At 40.2% G+C, this 21,544-nt stretch overlaps 1 protein-coding gene across 1 annotated transcript in view; it reads right to left on the bottom strand.

Moving 5' to 3' along the window:
* HACE1 (HECT domain and ankyrin repeat containing E3 ubiquitin protein ligase 1) overlaps positions 1-13,950 on the bottom strand; it is a 148,632-nt gene extending 134,682 nt beyond the window's left edge. The window contains exon 1 of the mRNA XM_006881186.1: positions 13,875-13,950. Coding sequence (XP_006881248.1) covers positions 13,875-13,950 — 76 coding nt within the window. The remainder of the gene's footprint in view (positions 1-13,874) is intronic.
* Positions 13,951-21,544: the final 7,594 nt, after the last annotated feature.

Below are 21,544 nucleotides of genomic sequence, written 5' to 3'. Positions count from 1 at the left end.
ATAATAAAAAAAAAATTTAAAAAAAAAAGACTTACTATGTGTAATCCATCAGCTGAGATGTGGATATTCTAGCAAAGCTCTCTGAGTTTTGTGTATTTTGAATCCAGTCTCTAACTCTTCATCATCTAACTTCCAGTTTTTGAGACTTGAGACTATGACCTGTCCTATTTTCTGCCAATGTTGAGATTTGTTTGCTTCTCTGGCTTGTGAGCCTGCAGTCTGCTTCGTTACATGTCAGTATTGGGCTATACAGCCACTGCTATAAGACAAGAGAAGCCTCCAGTTTGGCATCTGACTCATAAACTTGGTACTTGTCAGCCTCTACAACTGCATGAACTGTTGAGATGCAGACAGACCAAGTCACTTCCTTGAGATAAAGACCAATCATTGGTTTTGCTTCCCTAGAAGACACCAACCCAAGACATTTAGTATCAACAATGGTTTTAGAAAAATAAATGTAAGGATGAGCTTTCTATATTTGTTCTTAAAGTCTAACTCTTTTAAAGGAACTGATGACTGTGGTTCTATTAGTGCTGTCAATATATGGCATGAGATGGCAATATTAACATATAAAATATTACCACACAAGTGTTGTTAGATGTCATCAAGTTGGCTCTGGCTAATAGTGAACATACCTCCGGGTGAGTGCACACTCAATATCTTCTGATCATTTTGTAAGGATGACAAGAATAGGAAAGCTAGTTAGTTGATCTTTCTTACACTAGACAAAGCTGTTGCAGGCAGGGGAGGAGGGAGGAAGATGAGCTTGGAGCTTCGGTGAAAGTTCAAGTGCTGCAAATAGAGTTTCCAATTGTACCCTGAAAAAAAGTTTATTTCTTGTAATGATAGGGCTAATATTGCCATAAATCAAAAACCAGAGTCTTACTATATATAAAAATAGGTGAATTATAACTTTCTCGGCAATGCCGGAGACATTATATGGGCAGTATCTGAGGAAGATACCTTATAAGACATTGCAGAATGTTCCCAGAACACACTCTCAACATCTATTTTTGCTTCTCGACATATAATTAGACTCAAGTCCCCACAAATCCCAAAGGGTGAGGTACAATAGGGTGCACTCCAAAAGAATTGCTTTTCTGCTATGTACAAAAAGCAGGAATGGCATCCACTTCCATAATAGCTTGCCTCTGGAAACCCTATGAACCTGGAGAAAGGACGAAAATTATAAAGGTGTCCAGGACTTTTGTTCATAGGGTCACTAAGAGTCGCCTACAGCTCAATGGCACTTAAAAACAAAAACAATGTACAAACAGAAACCTGGAAAATGTGTGGGAGTGGGTATTAAGGGTGTGGGATCAAAGTGCAAGGAATATAAAATCACTTTCCATGAATATAGTTTATTGATATGGGTCCACTAAGCACAGATTCACTTAATGTTTCAGTAAGAGGTTAGGAGAGGATTTAATAATTTGGTTGGCTCCTTGAATATTATGCAGTAATCTACACTAAATGTACAAGTACCAGACTCTGGAAGAAGGCATTAAAAGATTGGAGAAATTGACAAGTTAGAGTAGATTTATCAGTTGAGATCCAGAAATGCATATACAACGCCCAGAGCACACACATTTTACCAAAATGATGAAAAGTTGATTTGTAAAGAGAGTCCCATGATCCCTGAAGATTGTTGTGATTGCTACCTTATGTAACTTGAATCTGACAGTAGGAACAAAACTACAATGGGAGCTTAGTGGTGGTTTAGTGGTAAAGGAGTTGGCACTGCCAAGCCAAAGGCATGCAGTTCGAATACACCAGCTGCTCTGCAGGAGAAAGATGGACAATCTCCTGCTACACAATTTACTGCCTCTGGGTCAGGTATGGGTGCGTTCTGACTCCAAAGTGCATAATAACTACAATGCAGCCGACTGGACCTGGTGGTGGAGGGGGCCAAGTGGCAGCAGTTGATAAAAAAGACAAAGTGAGTGTGGTTACCTTAATAGACAGCTGAGTCAAAGCAATAATCCCAGTGATTCTCATTTGAGCCAACTTATGGAATTGGCTCGTTAGGCACGGTGCTGCCTCTTGTTAATAAAATAAATGGGAAATCTTGATATTTACTTGATTTATACAAGAGGAACATTCCAGGTCTGGTGAAATGTAATTGAACTTAAATCACCCAAACAGAGTGTCATATACCCTCAATTAATTCTCAGTTCACACGTGAGCCAGTATGGTCCCGATGAAGAGGAGAGGCTGGGTCCCCTTGAGAAAGAATGCCATTGCTGAAGATGTGCATTTTAATCTTTCTCTTAGTCTTCCCAAAAAGATCTACAACATTTTATAAGAATGACTATTAGTTGAGGAAAAGAAAGAGACTTTTCAAGGATTATTTCACACAAGCTCTGATAATCGACACTAAATCTAGGGGACTCAAAACTTCATTGTGGACATCATTCACAGCAGAGGCTGGTAACAGAACACGTTACTAATGGAATCCTGCTCATTTTTTCTCCCAGTGAGTCCAGTGGGTCCTGTCTTCTGAACCCAAACTGTAGTGATTTCCCCTGTTCCAGAATGCTAAATTGGAAGCAACATACTCCTTAACTGGATCTTTAGCATACGGAAAAAAGGTTCTGATATGAAAATCCAAGTAGAAGCCATCAGCATTGCATTATCTAGGAAAATAGTAACCTTAAAGCAGTACTATAAAGATTAGTAAGTGACACCACAAGGAATTGAAGGATGCAGGAGTGGTGATTCCAACTTCAATCAGTTCCCCATTTGGTTTGTGCAAGACAGATGGATCTTAGATATGGCAATGGATTATCTGACCAGCTGGTGACTATGCCTGCAGAAGCTGTGCCAGAAGCAATTTCAAATGGAGTAAATAACTGCCTCTCCTGGTCTGTAGTATGCAGCTACCGATAATGGCCAAAGCTCTTTTCTCTTCTGTTTTCAAAGGATCACCAGAAGCATTTTGCATTCAGATGGCAAAACAAGTAACAACAGACCTCCAATGTCCTATGTCAGAGATATTTCAAACCTCCAAACTAAGTCATAATTTACTCTTGAGGGACCCTGATCACATTCCCATCCACAGGATGTGACCATTTTACATGTAGACCATTTGTCCATGATGGTACTATGCTCATTGGCTACTGTAAGGAAGAAACATCTATAACTCTAAATTTATTGGTAAGACATTTTGCATTCTACAAGGTGAGAAACTGGTCTTTAATAATTGAGTCACCTCAGAGGTATTTCTGAATCTGGTGATGTGGAGCTTGTGAAGAGACTCTTTATAACATGAAGGGTAAGTTACTGCAACTAAAAAAGGAGGGGGAAAGCCTAAAGGACTTGTTTGGATTTTAGAGGAAACGCATCTCTCACTGGATGTGCTATTCTGTGCTATTCTGGTCGAGTAAAACTTGAAAAGCTGCTAGTTTTGAGTGGGGCCCAGAATGAAAAAAGGCTGTCTCAGGTTCAGGGTTTTGTTCAATTCGCTGGGCCATATGATCCAGTTGCTCCAATAGTGCTCAGATATCAGTGGCACATAGAGATGCTGTTTGGAGTCTTTGGCAGGTTCCTATGGATAAATCACAACGCAATCCATTAGAATTTTGGAGCAAACTCCTACCATCCTCTACATATAACTACTCCCTTTTTGATAAAGAGCTTTTAGCTTGCTACTGGGTCCTAGTAGAAACTGAGTACTTAACAACAGGTCATCAAGACACCATGTGGTTTTAGCTGCTTTACATGTACTGGGTGCCATCAGAGCTATAAAAACATAGACATAATTTGGCATTTCCTCAAAAAGCTGAAAACAGAGATCCCATAAAATCAGCTATTTCACAGAGAATATACCCCAAGAAAAAGAGAACTGAGATATCAATGGAGATTTGCACACCTGTGTTCACAGCAACGTTATTCATAATAGAAAGAAAATGGAAATGCACACCTATGTTCACAGAACGTTATTCATACTAGAAAGAAAATGGAAACAGCCCAAATGTCCATCAACAAATGAATGGACTGAGAAATTGTGGTACATTCACACAATGGAATACTATACAGTCCTAAGGAGCAACAATTTCATAAAATAACATGGAAAAATCTAGAGAGCATTATGTTGAGTGAACAACTCAATCTCTTAAGGGAAAATATTGCATAAGATCATTATTGTAAAAATAGAAGGATAACTAATAAGATGTATATAATAGTCCAAAAGGAAAAGGGGATGGAGGTAAGGTGGCAGAAAATGGGGAGGGGAAAGCACCAAAGTAGTCGAGTTCAGTGAGTAGATTGTGGGGTTAAGAGGGAAAGAATGAGAAGCATCCAATGTGACCCTTACCTGAGGGGACAGCATAATGGTACACATGGTGACTAATTTTACAAAACACAATGTTTATAATGATTGTATGAAACACAAGGTGAATGAAGGAACGTGAAAGCACAATTTACATGAATGAAACACAACATGTACGAATCTTGTATGCAAACCAATATAAAATAAAATCACATAGCAAAAAAAAGGAGGCATGCCTAGCAGCACACCATCATTAAATGAAACGTTATAAATGGAATCATATGCAATTTCATATGCCAAACTTGGAATCCCCAGTCCCAATAAGTATGAGAGTTGGGAGATACAATCAGCCTGACATCAAAAACTTTGATTACAGATTTTTTAGTCTCTACAATTGCATGAGTCATTTCTATGAAAGCTTTCCCTTCCTTTCTACTCAGTCTCTCTATATGCACATAGACATACACATACATACATACATATTTTGTTAACAATAGGTATTGTAGGGATATCAAACAGAATGTCAGACAGATCTTGAATGAAAGCAGCGAGTACTGAAATAATGTCTGTATTTGTTTTATCAACTATGCAGAGGCATTTAACTGTGTGGATCACTACAAATTATGGCTAACATTGAGAAAAATGGAAATCCCAGAACATGTGATTGTGCTCATGTGATAACTATACGTGGATCAGGAAGCAGCTGTCAGAACAGAGCAAGGGAACACAGCAGGGTTCAAAATCAAGAAAGGATTATGTCAGGGATGTATCCTTTCTCTATATACTTTTTCCAATCTATATGCTGAATAGATCATTTAAAAGACTGGACTTTATTATGAAGAATAGTGCATTAGGATTAGAAGAATATTCATCAACAATCTGTTTTACGAGGATGACAACCTTACTCACCAAAAATGAGGAGGATTTGAAGCATTTGCTGCAGAAGTTCACGGACTACAATTTCAATATAGACTGCATCTCAACATCAAGAAAACAAAGATCCTCACTACTGGGTTACTTGGCAGCATGATGATAGATGGAGAAAAGACTGAAATTGTTAATAATTTCATCTTGATCAGATCCACAATTAACACCCTTGGCACCAACAGTCAGGAAACCAAGATAAGTTGTACTGGGAAAATCTGCCGTCAGGGACCTCACCAGAATGCTAAAGAGCAGCAACATCAGTCTAGAGACTAAGGTGCACGTCATACATACAAGCCATGGTCTTCTCAGTTGCTTGCAATGCATCTACGAAATGGACAATGAATAAGGATGACAGAAGAAGAACCAATGCCTTTGAGTTGTTGTTCAGGAGAAAAGTACTGAACATACTATGGACTGCCAAGAGAACAAACAAGTCTGTCCTGGAAAGGGTAAAGGCAGGTTGCTCCTTGGAGGCAAAGATTTTGAAACTCTGTTTCACATACTTTGGACATGTTTCCAGAAGGGGACAGTTCTTGGAGAAGGACATCATGCTTGTTGTTTAATACCAATGAGTTAGAATCTACTTATAGCTGACGCTCTAATGGGTTTTCAGAGGCAGTAAAAGGCACGAGAGGAGACTGCCCATCTTTCTCCAATGGAGCAGTTAGTGGATCCAAACCAAGCCTCTGCACTGGCAGTACAATTCCTTATGATTAAGCCACCAGAGCTCTATCAGAGGGGAGCAACTATTTTAAAAGATATTTACGTGACATCATTCAAACATAAGCTTAAAAAGACAAATTGTATTATTTCACTGAGCTACACTCCAAGTAAATACAGTTGTTTTGTCTATTTTCTCTACATGAATGATTATAAACAAATATTTAAATGTCCAATGAGAATTCATGTCACTCAACTTATTTCATTTACCTCCATTTCTCTGACAGAATATCCCTATGTTAGCTCTGCTTAAAATGACTAAACCTGAACTCCAGTACATTGTGGTAGTACTCGGGTTTTCATCAACCCAAATATCATAAATGTGTACTCCCTAAATCCAATTCATTAAAACACTTATCTGCAGTGTCATCCTACCCCAAATAGTTAATTTTAAGGTAAAAGCTGGTTAATTGTTCACCAATCTTAGTAATTTGCTTGAATTAAAAATTTTAACTACTAAATTTCTAACGAGGAAAGAAGCTATTTCATTGTCTTAGTATCTAGTGCTGCAATAACAGAAGTACAAGTAGATGATCACTTTAAGGAACATAAACTTTCACTCTCACAGTTTGGGAAGCCAAAAGTCTGAATTTGGGACATCAGCTCTGGAGGAAAGGTGTTCTGTCTTTGTGGGCTCTGAAGGAAGGTTCTCTCTTTAGTATCTGCTTTCAGGTTTCTATATTTCCAAGTATAGGTGTTCCTTAGAGGCAAAAATGGTAAAATTTCCTCTAACATACTTTGGGTATATTTCAGGAGTCTTCAGTCCATGGAAAAAGACTTTATGCTGGGAAAGGTAGTGAGGGGAAAAAAGAGGAAGACCTTCAAGGAGAGGAAGACATAGTGACTATTAACAGTGAGCTTCATTCAGCATGGCAGAGGTTGTGGGATAACACAGGACAGGGTAAGGAAGGTTCCAATATGATGTACATGACCTCACTATGAATAGCTGTCAACCTGATGGCATGTAACTTTAAAGTAAACTTAAACACTATACTTGCCTTTTTAAATTTCTTTCTACATCTGAAAAGATCCATTCAAGAATTAACAAAGGCAAGGTATTCTCAGTTGAGTTCAGAAGCACAGAAATGTCAAAACTTACAATACATATTTTGGGGAAGATAATTCAATATGGTACAATGATTATTTCTTATATTTAGGGACATGTTCAATCCTTAAAATCCAAGTGTAACAATCTGTATTTTCACCATCAGAATGGATTTGTTTCCTTTTAAACCAGTTGCCTCTGGCCCATGGTAACTCCACTTGTCAGACTAGAAATAGATTTCATAAAATTTTTGTTATTACTTTTTTTATTAGTGAGTGGGATAAAGATCTACAGAGCAAATGAGTTTCCTACTTGATAATTCATAAACAGAGCAAACTAGATTTTCATTCAAGTCATACATGTTTCGTTTTGTGATGCTGATTGTAATCTCCACATGGAACATCGCTCATCCCACTTCCACCCTGTAATTCATTCTACTTTCCACTCCTCCCTTCTGATCTTTGTGCTTGGGCAAATGCTGCCCTTCTGACATCAAATGATAACTGTGCTAAGAAGTGTGCACCTCCCTAGTGCTGCTGTTCACCCTACAGACCTACTGTTTGTCTATCAATTGAGCCACAAGAGTCAGTTCAGCTGCTAAAGGGTGACTGAGGTTCACAGTCTTAGAGTTTACAGCAGTCTCTATCCAACCAGTAAGATTGGTGGTTTTATTAGTGTGTTGTTTCGTTTTTTTTAATTTCACATTTTTCTCCTACTCAATCCAGGATCTTTTAAGGCAATGCCTTTCATAGAAACTGTAGTGGTAGTCCGGTACCTCGGGTTCTTCTGGTATCGAGATCATGAAGGCTGAGGTTTAAGAAGTTCATCAGTCCTAAGGGAGCTCTGGTGGCTTGTACATTGATCTATATAACCACTTGTGTGTCTTTCTATATAACCAGTCACAGATGATGATGATGATGATGATTGTTGTTGTTGTGTTGTTGTTATTGCAGGAGCCCCATAGGATTTTAAATGATTTCTCCAAAGATTCCTAACTCTTTCTTCCAAGATGCTTCTAAATAAACCTGAATTCCCAAACTTTTAATTAGCAGCCAAGTGTATTAACTATTCATACCACCTAGAGACAATGAAAATGTCCTATACAGGCTATGGTACCCCTAAGAGCTCAGTGGTTAAGTGCTAACTGCTGGTGAGGTCTGAACCTACCAGGAGTTCCCTATGAGAAAGAGGCAGCAGTCTGCTTCTACAAGATCAACCCAAATCCACAGCACACTGATGCATCTCTCTCTAAAGAACGGCTGATGGGTACAAACTGCAGACCTTTAAGGTCACAGACAACTGCTTTACTGACTATGTCAATGCCATACAGCATCATCCGTAAAATTAGTGTCTTGGAAATTCTATGGGAAAGTTCTACTCTGTCTTATTGGGTCACTCTGAATGGAAGACGACTCAGAAACAAAAGGTTTGGTTTTCATATGTAAGGAATCCCTCACTTAAAAATGTCAACTTACTGCTGTAGCGTCAGGTTGGCTCACTGGGGAGGTTAGAATCAGGTTAGAAAGCACAGGGTTTCTAAGACTGTAAATCATAAAGGCAGGAGGAGACTGCCCTTTTTCTCCCATGGAGCCACTGCCCACTGGCAAATTCAAACCACTGGAGACTCACAGCCTTTAGGCCAGCAGTACAACTCACTGCAGGGCCACACAATCAGAGCTCCTTTAAGACACCCTTAAAAGAGTCAAATTCAGAGAACTCAAAAACATCCACTGCTGTTGTTGTTAAGTGCTGTCAAGTCTTAGGTGACTCATAGCAACCATGAACCAAAGACCTGAACACTTGTATAACTTTCATCCTTTCTCCAGGTTCATAGGGTTTCCAGAGGCAAGCCATTTCAGAAGTGGATGCCACTCCTGCTTCCAAGCTTGTTTTAAACAGGGAGCTCCACTAAACACTGTTCACCATGGGTAACCATTCTCACATTTGACTCATCAGTGTCACAGTGTTCAGCATCACAGCAACCATGAATAACCTCTGTACAGCAAGTGGACAGCCCAGGGCTATACAACCTAGATTAGGTCCAGCTAGAACTGAGATACTCAAAGACAAACAAAATATAAATGGGATGCCATTTTCACTTAGTAAAACAGAATAAATTTTACTTTTAATTTTAATATTCTGAGACTAGAATTAGAACTTTCCAAGGAGTAAACTGGAGGAATAATACCCAAAGCATTAAATTCATAAAATGTGATCCAATAACCAATAACCCTTCTCCTAATGATCACTGCTAAAAAAATATTTTAAAAGGCAGACTAAGTTGAAGCACAAAGAAGGTGGTCTTCACAAAGTCAGTTACAAAACCAAAACTTAGATTTCATTAATTCAGTTATTAATGTTACAAACAACCTATAAAATCTTATAAAGTCATAAAACAAGTTCTATGAATATAAAAAATATTCATAATACTTATAAAAGCTAAACAAAATACTATAATACAGTATGATCATAATTTGGTAGAGAGGGGACAAAGAAGAGACAAAAAGAAAAGCAAATACACTTCCTAAACAACATGACTCCGGAAACTATAAATTCTGATAAATGTTGATAGTTGTGGAGGGACTTCAGGCCTTTTGTTCATAGGGTTACTATGAGTCGTGCTGGACTCAAAGGCAATCAACAACAATAACAAGGTCCATTGCAATCCCAGAGGTGTGCGGTTCAAATCCACCAGATGCTCTGCTGAAGAAGGAGAAACAATCGCCTCCTGTACCAGTCAGACCAGTCAGATCCAATTTGACGGTACACACATTAAAAAAATAAAAAAACAAAAAACAAGGTCAATTTTAACTTATAGGAACCCAATGTACTTTGGACATGTAGTTAGCACACAAGGCTATTCCTTAGAAAGGATATAATGTTTGGGAAGATGAAGGATCAGCAAAGGAGAGGAAGACTCCCAACAAGATGGATTAACACTGTAACTTTAGCAATGGGCTCTAAGGGCACAGGATAGGGCAGGTTTTAGATCTGCTGTTGACAGGGTGGCTATGAGTCACACTTGACTCAATGTCACCTCACAACAACAACGTGACAGTATACCTGTTCTAAAGGGTTTGAGATTTTTTGTGGAGCTTTTTTCAACCTTCTATATGCAGGAAGCTCTGGGGGCACTGGTAAACTCTAGAAAGGACTTTTACTGCTAACTGCTAAGAATTCTATTTCCTGGGCAGCTAAATCCACCAGTGCCACTGCAGCAGAAAGATGAGCAATCTTCTCCTATGCAATGTACAGCCTGAGTCAGTTCAGTCTCAAAGGCAACAAGTCTGAGTTTGAATCTTTATGGCAGCAGGTTATCTTCTCTTTCTCCCACAGTGGTTCAACTGCACTTCAGAACTTTGCATTAACAGCTGAGTGTTAATCACTTAATCACTGTGCCACCAAAGTTACTTAAGACAAAACATGAGCATTGCTTATTACTGAGCTGGGAGCTCTAATGGCATAGTCCCCAATTTTCTAATCCAAACAATGTATCTCTATGGTCATTTTAATCCACCAGTCACTCCAAAGGCAAAAAAGATAAGCTATCTCCTCTAGTGCAAGTTACAACCTCCAAAAACCCATTTGAGGGTCAGCTATGAGTTGAAGACAACTCAACAGCAAAGAGTTATTAATGGGTTATTATTGTTGTTGCTGCTAGTGCCACCAAGTCAAGTATAACTCATAGTGAACCTAGGAAAAACAGACCTTCACCTTGTTCTAGCCTGTGCCATCCTCATCATCTCTGACACACCTGACTTCCACTGCTGCAGTCACTGTGTCAATCCTTCTGGTTAAGGGCCTTCCTCTCTTTCACCAATCTTCCACACCTTTCCAAGCATCATGTCACTCCCCAAGGAATGGCCCCTCCTAAAAACATGCCCAAAATATGTGAGTCAAAGCTTTGTCATCTTTGCCTCAAGCAGCATTTTGGCTGCACTTTCTCTAAAACATATCTGTTCTTCTGGCAGTCCATAGGATATTCAGTAGTTTTCTCCCACACCACAGCTCAAAGGCATGAATTCTTCTTCTGTCATCCTTATTCACTGTGCAGATCTCAGATAGATAAGAAGTGACTGAAAAGGCCATGGCCTGAACCAGGAGCACCTTAGTCTTCAAACTGGTATCATTCCTCCTCAATAATGTAAAGGTTTCTGACTGCAGACTGGATACTCGATGATGATGTTGTTGTTGTTGTTGTTGTTGTTGTTGTTGTTGTTGTGTGCCATCAAGTCAGAATCCACTCATAGTTAACTTTCCAGCAGATTTTCAAAGGCAGTAAATTGCATAGGAGGAAACTGCCTATCTTTCTCCCAGGGCACAACTGGTGGATTCAAATCACATGCTTTTGGGATTAAAACATGGCTTCTTACCTCTAGGCCTCTAGAGCTCAGATACTGAGTAGTGGAATTATACATTATCTTTTATTCTACTGTTGATTCTTTGTCAAATTTTCTACAATGAAAATAAATTTAAAATCAGTAAAGTTTACATTATCAAAGTATTCTCTCACTTAAATTCTGAAAATAAAAATGCAAACTGAGTTCTACAAATTGAAATGTGAATCCTCTACATTAACATATCAATAATACAACTACAGAAAATGAGGGACAGTAGCACTCAGGAAATTAATTCAATGCTGGAAGCTGGAAGAAAATAAACTTATTATCAAGATGTCCTTTATGACTCAAAATAACCCTATGACAGAGTTGTATTGTTGTTATGTGCCACTGAGTTGTCTGGGACCCATAACAAACCTATGTATAGCAGCTCTGAATCCCGCCCTGTCCTGAGCCAGTCTCACTAATTCCAACACACCAACCATCATTGCCTCAGTCACTGTATTAATTCATCTCATCTCTCTTCCTTTCCTGTGCGGACCCTTCACCCTTCCAAGCATGATGTCCTTCTCCAAGGACTGGTCTCTCCTGGCCACATGTCCAAAGTATGTGAGACGGAGCTTCAAAACCCTAGCCTCCAAGGAGAAACTGCTTCACCCTCTTCATGACAGTAGAAGGAAGCATATACTCCATCTTTCTAGTAAGGGTGTCTGTTGGTGACGTTGCGAAGGGCCAATGAATTGCCTATGACTCACAGTTCTGTGAACAAGAGATCAGAACTATTCTGTGTGATCCTCATCACCTCTGTTATACTTGAGCCCAATGTTATAGTCACTGTGTCAATCCATCTCTGGAGGGTCTTCCCCTGTTTCACTGACCTTTTATCTGAGCATGATGTCTTTTCCCAAGGGCAGTCCCTTCCTAACAACATGCCCAAAGTATGTGAGATGAAGTTTTACCATCCTTGCCTGTAAGGTTTAACTTTTTTGTTTGTTTGTTTAACTTTCTCCAAAATATGTGTTTGCTCTTTTGACAGCCCATGGGATATTTAGTACTACTATCCAACACTACAACACAAAGGCATCAATTCTTCTGTAACCCTTAGCCACTGTCCAATTTTCAGATGTATAGCATGTAAATGAAAAGCCCATGCTCTGGATGTGGTGCACCTTAGTCTGTAGCTTACATCTATCTGTCCGGTGGGTTGGAATCATCCGTGTCTGCATTAACAGCTCTTAAGAGCTCTTTAACCTCTGCACCAAAAAAGTATGTAGCACAAATCTGAGTTACTAAAATCAGGATTGCTTTAAGTTAACTGGCTTCAGGGATAGTATCAAATACAAAATTACTTTTGTGAAACAGTCAACAGAATTCATCACTATTCTGAATCATAGATATTAGAAGAAACTGAGGAAATCATCCCCCAAATAACAAGTTCCACATTCCTTTGATGATTCATTCTTTCCCAAGGCCTCTCCCTAACCAGAAATTATTTCCAGAGCAGCAACTTAAAGTTTTTTGGGGAAAAAAATCATAATAAAAGAAACAATTACAATGAAGAAAATAATTCAGCAATCATAAAACCTCCTTTCCTAATCTGGGCATAAAAGACTCAAAAGTCTCTCTACTGCCATCTCCCATTACCCCTGAGACATCTCAATTCATTAGGCTGGTAACAAAACAGCTTTCTTTCTCAGCTCTTCCATTACCAGTATTTCACTTGACCTGAAGGAACCCCCGCACAGTGAACTGAAACTTCAGAAGGGCAGAGACAAAACCTTATTCCTCAGTAGATGGTCCGCAGCCCCACCCACTCAATACAAGTAGGGTAAGTAAATGAAGGCATTCGTATTAAAGAAAAAGTGAAAATGCGTACACATACACAGTACTTTTTATTTGCTCCTTGTCAAAAATACAGTACGGTCCCAAAATTTCAAAAAAGTATGGTGAACGAACTCCCTTTTCTCTCAATTCCCCTGCACCTTAGAAGAGGATACCATCTTCAAAACACTTCTCAATCCCCAGCACTGCAACCCCAAATGTCACTCCTCTCTGGAGGTTCGAAACCATCAGCAGCTCCGCTGGAGAAAGATGGGCAGTCTCTTCCAATGCTATTTACAGGCTCAGTTGCCCAAAAGAAGATCTGCTGAGCCAGTTGTGACTCCAGCGAAGTGGAAGAGGAGAGAGAGCGAGCTAGGACTGAATGAACGGAAAAGGCCTGCAATTTTGATTGTTTCTGAAGCCCGGGCTCGGTCCACAGGTTGATACTTCTGCCCCTTCGCCAAAAACCCCTCATCTATTTATTGCCCAGAAGAACCTCGGAATAGCTAGTCCACCGAGCGGGGAGCGAATTGATCCGGCCCCGGGCGCGAATTGATCCGGCCCCTCCCGCAAATTCCCCCAAGCCTGGGAGGAGGAAGCGGCGGGTGTGGGGTGTCAAGGGGTCCAAGCTCCACCTAGCTCGGAAAAGTACAAGTGGGCGTTTTCTCAGCTTTCCGATTGTTTTCCCAGCGGACTTTGGAGCTTCCCGCCCCCGCCGTGCCCCGGACGCCAGCCCGACGCTCCCGCTCACCCTCGGGCAGCTCCACGGTGCGCGCGCGGCGCAAGGAGCGCGTCAGGCGGTTGAGCTGCTCCATCGCTCTCTCCATCCTCGGTGCGCCCTCCGCGTTCCTGCAGCGCAGGCGGCCTCCCCGCCGAGCGCCCTACATCTCGCCCCGGGCCCGTCCAGGGGGCGGGGGCGGGGGCTGCTGTGACCACTGCGCGCGGCTGCAGAGGCTGCTCTGGGCCGCCTACTCCGTCCGGAATCTGAGCGAATGGTGGAACGACCACTAAGGGGGCAGCCACTGCCGCCGCCGCTCGCGATCTTCCTGCCGCCGCCGCCGCTTCGCTCCCGGGCTCGCACGGCCTTCTGGGAACGGTAGTTCCGAACCGCGCGCGCAGGGCGGAGCAATGCTGGGTGCGCCTGCAGCCAGGCAGCTGGACCGCGCAGACTCAGGGATAGTGCTGTGTGAGTGCGTGTGGCTTCGGGCGGTACCCCAACTTCCTAGAGAGACTCCCTGGGAGTACTCACGGCAACCGCCTATTCTTGTAAATTTAACTTATCCACCTCCCTCAATACTGTCACTACCCTAGACGTCAAATTGGGGTTTGGGGGGTTTGCCCAATTTTAAAATTACTCCCTTCGTCTTAGAGCAGTTTATGAAAACACTATATTTACACCGGAACACGAAATGTATAAAGTGTTTTCATATTCAAATGTAAAAACTAATAATGGAGTGGTGAGAAGTTGCACTGCAATCCCAAAGGCATGCGGTTCAAAATCACCAGTTGCTGCACTGGAGACAGATGGGCAATCATCAATCTCCCGTGCGATTTACTGTCTCTGAAAACCTGCTGTAGGGGTCAGCTAAGGGCCTGCTCAGAGTCGAGGGCACATAATAATATTTAAAGAAGTTCCTTTCCAAATTTTAACATCGTTGCCATAGAGTCAATTCCAGATGGTGATGATACCATGTATTACCGAAAAGAACGGCTCCATAGTGTTCTTTTTTAAAATTTTTTTATAGTGTTCTTGACGTTCATCTTTACAGAAACGGATTGTCAGGACTCTTACTCCTTGCCACTGGGTGTATTCAAACTGTCAATCATTAGACGAGTAGGGGCAGTAAACCCTTTGCAACACCAGAGACCTGTAAGTAACATAACCATAACTTAACTATTTGTCAGTATCTACCCCTTTGAGGAAAAGATGGTGAAAATTTTCTCTCAGACTTTGGGCATGTTGTTAGGAGGGGGTCAGTCCTTGGAAAAAGACATCATGCTTAGATAAGCATAAAAGAGGAAGACCCTCAACAAAATGAATTGACACAATGACTGTAACAATGGGCTAATGCATATCAGATCCTGAGGATGACACAGAATAGGGCAGGTTTTCAGATCTGTTTATAGGGTCACTATAAGTCTTGGTTGACTCAATGGCACATAACAACAGCCTACTGGGTTACTTCATGGGGGAAGGAACATTCATTCAATCCTATGCCTTATAGCATTTCCATATTCACTACAGCTGCAGGCACAAGGTTGAAGTGTTGGAGAAGATAGGAATAATTACAGCTTAAAGAAAATGTACGTTTATTTACTGTTGTTGTTGTTGTTGTTGTTGTTGTTGTTGTGTGCCGTCGAGTCGCTTGCAACTCATAGCGACCCTATGTACAACAACCCTAAACCCTGCTCTATACTGTGAAAATCTCACTGCCTCTGACACACCCATGCTGATTACCCCAGTCACTGAATCAATCCACTTCATAGAGGGTCTTCCCCTTTGGCGCTGTCCCTCAACCCTCCCAAGCATGACGTCCCTCTCCAAGGACCTCTCCCTCCTTACAACATGTCCAAAGTATGTCAGATGAAGCCTCAGAATCCTTGCCTCCAAGGAACAGCCTGGTTTAACCCTCTCCAGGATGAATCTGTTTGTTTTCTTGGCAGTCCAATACTCTTCTCCAGCACCATAGCTCAAAGGCATCAATTCTCCTTCTATCCTCCTTAGTCATTGTCCAACTCTCTGATGCATAACAAGTGATTGCAAAAACCATAGCCTGTATCAGATGCACCTTAGTGTCCAGAGTGACACCATTGCTATTCAGTACCCTAGAGAGATCCCTAACAGCATACTTTTCCATCGCAATACGTTTTTTGATTTCCTGATGCCAAGACTGTTGACCGTGGAGCCAAACAGACTAAAGTTGTTAACAAACTCAGTACTAAAATATCAAGGTGATAATGCCAGATCTATAAAAGCTTTGACTTAGCAAGTTAAAAAAGACTCAAGTCAATAAAATGACTTAAGGAATAAGTCAATAAAATGACTTAAGGAAGGAATTAATGTGAAAAAATCATAATTGTGAGTTCTGAACAGAAGCTGAGCACTAGTTAAGATTAAAACAAATTCTGAATAGCTCAAATATTAAAGAATTAATTAGTCTAATCAGATGGTAAAGGTGTATGATAGATAATACCACTGATGATAAAAGTGGACCATTTTTCAGATCTATAATCAAACCCAACATGATGCTGGAGTAAGAAGGAAGCAAAAGACTTTCTCAGCTTCTCTCTCTAAAAGGCAAAATTCTCCATGCAATGAATGAATATGTAAGTGTCAATGATGTATGTTGGCTGGCCTAAAGGAAGAGAGAGAAACTCACCTCCTTTTTCAGGTATATAGGAGCTCATGGTAGCTAGAAAGAGTATTTCCTGCCAATAACACCCTGTATTCTACCTCAAACGTCAGCTCAGGACCATTTCTACCAAGTGCTTCCAAAGGCCCAGGGCAAAGCTCCATAATCTTTACCTAACCAGTTGGTTCAGATGAGGCCTAACCCAGTTTAGCATCAAGATAGGAGGAGTCAGAGCTTCAAAATAATGGCAAATGCTATGGGCTAATTGGCCCAAATTCACTGAACCCTTTCCTCCCTAAATCCAACTGGAAATCCTCGCTTGACCTTCTTATACCATTCAGAAAATTTGGTTTCCCTCTTAAGTACAGAAGCTAGCCCCTTAACTGCTGTTATCATACAAACCACTTAGGTTTAATCCATGTATCTCACCTCCCCTGTTTATTGACAGCCAATCTAGAGTGTGCAGTCAGGGGCAAGAGATCCTAACAGCCTTCATTCTGGGCTTCACTTCCCATGGTGGCCGCTGGTTCACATTGGTACAGAAGATGCTGTGAGAATGCTTATTCTGGTCCACTGAAACCATGTTATGTAATTTGTTAATTATAAATGTTGCAGCAAGATGCAGTCCCCAAATATTTCTGTTCCAAATGAATGAAGTTGCAATGGTGGATTTACTACTTTTGTCCAATAAAAATCTCTGTCATGGTTTCAATGTTCTATAACCTGCACTGTCCAAAAGAGTAGCCACTAACAAAATGTATCAACCAGACAATTAAAATGTGACTAATGCAACACAGGCACTGAATTTTGTTTAAATTCTGGGTTGAAATGCATTCTTATTTGCCATGGAGCAGCAGAACCTAGACTCACAATCAGTTTTGCCAGAATGTACCAAGACAAAGGGCGGCAGGTATGGCAGAAGCTTAAGCCATCCCTGGTGGGAGAAGTCAGTAGGCTCAGCCAGGCTCTGCTGGTATAAGATGTACAGCAATAATAGACCAGTTTGCAGTATGAGGTGGGGAGGAGAATGGTGGGAAGGAAGGGCTTGGGCAGTGTTGCTTACTTCTTAATTTGTGTATATCCCTAGTTTGCTCATCTGAGTACAGTACTTGCCTTAGAATTATACTAAGGTAGGTTCCTTTCTGCTGTGATCCAGGAAGCTGTGCCGCCAATATTTTAAAACCAGAAGGTCAACCAGAGTGAACAGGTTCCAGCAGTGCTTCCAGATTAAGATAGACTAAGATCAAAGATTTGCAGTCCACTTCTGAAATAACTGGCCTTTGAAAACCCTATGAACAATTCAAAAAAACTGTTAGATGTAATACTAGAAGTAGGACTACTGAAGTGGAAGATATTTGAAAAATGAGAAGGAACATTCATAAACATCCATTATTAATTAGAACATGGAATATACAAATATGAGTATAAAAAATTGGAAGTTGTAAAAAATGAAGTGGAATGTATAAAGATTGACATTCTAGGCATTGTTGAGTTGCAGTGGACTGGCACTGGCTACTTTGAATCAGGCAGTCATCTAATTTACTATGCTGGGAATGAAATGTTGAGGAAGAATGGTGTTGTACTCAGAGTCAAAAAGACTATCTCAAGATCTATCAAGAAGTCAATGCCGTGAGTGATAGGATACATTCCACACATATTCAAGGAAGATGTGTTAATACAACTGATATTCAAATAGATGTGCTAACAGCTAAAGCCAAAGAAAATTGAGGAATTCTATCAACATTTGCTATCTGAAATTGGCCAAGCATGTAGTCAATTTGCATTAATAATAATGGATGACTATAATGCAAAAGTTGGAAACAGAGTAGAAGGACTGGTAGTTGGAAATTATGTACTTGGGGAGAGAAATGGGAATGAAGATCAAATGATTAAATTTTTTATATTCAGTGATTTATTCATCACAAACATTTTTTCAAAAAACACAGCATCTATACCCATGGACTTTACCAGAGGGACTGTATCGGAATCAGATTGGCTGAATCTGTGGAAAGAATAGCTGGAGAAGCTCAGTATCAGCAGTCAAAACCAGGCAAGGTGCTGAATGTGGAATAGAGTCCCATCAACTACTCATGTACAAGTTCAAACTGAAGTTAAAGAAACTTGAAGCTAGTCCATAAGAGCCAAAATAAGCCTATTCCACCCAAGTTTTTAAAATTATCTCAAGAACAAGTGTGAGGCATTAAACACTAAGGATTGAAGACCAAATGAATTTTGAAATGGCATTAAAGATATCATTCATAAAAACAACAAAAGGTCATTACAAAAACAGGAGAAAGAAAAGACCAAAATGGATGTCAGAAGAGCCTCTGAAAATTGCACTAGAGCTTCAAGAAGCCAAAACAAGGGAAAGATATCCTAAAATAAAAGAGACGGCTGAAAATTCAAAGGGTAGCTCAAAGAGAAAAAAGAATAGTGTAATGGAATATTCAAAGAGCAAGAGTTGGAGAATAAAAAAGGAAAAACCTCATTTGGCATTTCTCAAACTGAGATACCAAAAAATAAATTCAAACCTCAAGTTGCAATACTGAGAGATACAAAGGAATATACAGAGATCACTGCAAAAAAGAATTGGCAGACACTTGTATATATCAGGAAGTAGAATATTATAAAGAACCAGTGTTGATAAAGGAAGAAATTCAAGTTAACTTGAAGGCATTGGCAAAAAATAAGGCCCAAGGAATTGATGGGATACCAGTTTGCATATTCCAAATAGCAGAAGCAGTCCTAAACATGCTCACCAGTCTGAAATTTGGAATATAGCTACCTGGCCAACAAACTGGAAGAGATTCATATTTGTTCCTATTCCCAAGAAAGTTTATCCAACAGAGTGTGGAAATTATCCAACAATATCTTTAATATCACATGCAAGCAAAATATTGTTGAAGATCCTCCAAACTGTATATTGATAGAGATCTGCCAGAAGTCCAAGCTGGATTTAGAAGAGGACGTGGCACCACAGATATCATTGCTGATAGATCTTGGCTGAAAGCAGAGACTATCAGAAGAATGCTTGTATTTTCTTGATTATGCAAAAGCATTGGACTGTGTGAATCATAACAAAATAAGGCTAAAATTGAGAAGAATGGGAATTCCAGAACACATTTGTGCTTATATGAAATTTAGACCGAGGCCAAGAAGGAGTTACCCAAACAGAGCAAGGGAACACTGTATAGTTTAAAATCAGGAAAAGTGTGCATCAAGGCAGTATCCTCTCTCCATACCTATTCAATCTATATGCTGAGCAAATCATCCAAGAAGATAGCTTTATGAAGAAAAATGTGGTATCAAAACTGGAGGAAGGCTCATCAACAACCTGCATTATGCAAATGACACAAACTTTCTTGCTGAAAGTGGGGAGGACTTGAAGCGCTTACTGCCAAAGATCAGAGACCACACCCTTCAATATAGATTGCATTTCAACATCATCATAATGCAATCTGGAAATGAGAATTATATCATTGATTTGATTCCTTTTATAACTTAAGGCCTCTAGAATCTCGAGCTGCCTGTATGCTTCCAGAGACCATATTTTACATGAATTATGGTTATAAGGGAGGGAGATAATGTACAAAATTGAAGTATACAGTCTCTGCTCCATTAATTTTTCCCCCTGCACCACTGATAGTCAAACATTAGAAAAAGAATGACTATCATTACAATACTGAATTACTCTCCCCTCCATGCCTGCCCTTTCTGACACAAATATATTTCAAGCTCTCCAGAAGTCTAAAATGAATCCACATAAATGGCAGATTTTTTTAATCTATGTGTTTTCACTATTTAATTATAGAAAGCAGTTTGACTCGAATAGGAAGAGTTAATAGGATTTTGAGAAAAGCACAATCCTGCATTACATCTGGTACTATTTCCCATTCATCTGTCAGTTATTTTCAAAGAACTAGCACTGTGGTGTTGAAGACAAGTGCTGACCATCCCATGGACTGCCAGAAGAATGAACAAGTACATCTTGGAAGGATACAACCAGAGTGCTCCTTGGAAGCAAGGATGGTAAAGCTTCGTCTTTCATACTTTGGACATGTTGGTAGGAAAAGCTATTCCTTGGAAAAAGACATCATGCCTGGAAGAGTGGAGGGTCATGAAAGAGAGGAAGACCCTCATCAAGATGGATTGGCATGGGGACTATAGCAGTGTGTGTTGAGGATGGCACAGGATAGGACAGGATTCAGATCTGTTATTCATAGGATTGCTGAAAGTCGTACTTGACTCAATGGCACCAAAACACAACAGCATTTTTAAAAAAATAACCAAGTATACATATAATCCTCAAACCACAAAATTAGTCTTCTTCATTCTAGGATAAAAGTACATTCCCAAAGTGAAAAAAGGTAGAAGTCTTTCCTCCTATCCCTAATAACCTTTTCTTCACCCATCCCGTCATTAGCTCATTTCTTCCCCCCCCCCTTTTTTTTTCTTTTCTTGAGCTACCTTCTTTCTCCAAAGAGGTAATGCTTAAGTAAGTCAGAAAGGCTTTCTGAGATAACTGGCTTGGGTTTCTGGGTCTGTTTCGGTCAATTAAAAATGAATTGGCTTGTATCAATGAAGTTCTCAGTGTGATTCATAAAACAAGCCTTAGCCAGATGGTCCAACTTTGGCTCATGCTTGTCCGTGCACTTCTGCCAACAAAGTTCAGTCATCTGATGAGCTAGCTGCTTCTGCATCACACACACACACACACACACACACACACACACACACACACCAATGAAACACAGCAAACTCGTGTTCACACTCACCTACATGAAGATAAGGAGGAATCCTTCCAGCTGTTCCAAGAGGACAACATTTGGATAAAGCTCAGAAGGCAAAAAAGTGTAGGGCAGAAGGATCAATGCAAATTAGAATCACAGAGTGGAAGCGGGCAGGCTGTAGTTACAATGTGAATATTGTTATTATTAATGTTATGAAACATTATGTGGAGTGCTGGAAAATATGAGTGAATGGTTGAATGGAAAAACTATTTGTTCGGGAAAACGTTATTTCAAATGACGATAAAAAGTTTCTTTTCAAAAGCAAAGTATTTTATGTT

The sequence above is a fragment of the Elephantulus edwardii genome, unplaced genomic scaffold (genome assembly GCF_000299155.1).
Source record: "Elephantulus edwardii isolate Elephantulus edwardi_28Jun2011 unplaced genomic scaffold, EleEdw1.0 scaffold00013, whole genome shotgun sequence".
In the NCBI taxonomy this organism is placed as follows: domain Eukaryota; kingdom Metazoa; phylum Chordata; class Mammalia; order Macroscelidea; family Macroscelididae; genus Elephantulus; species Elephantulus edwardii.
The sequence above is the reverse complement of the archived record's forward strand: the minus strand, read 5'-3'. Positions and strand labels throughout refer to the sequence as shown.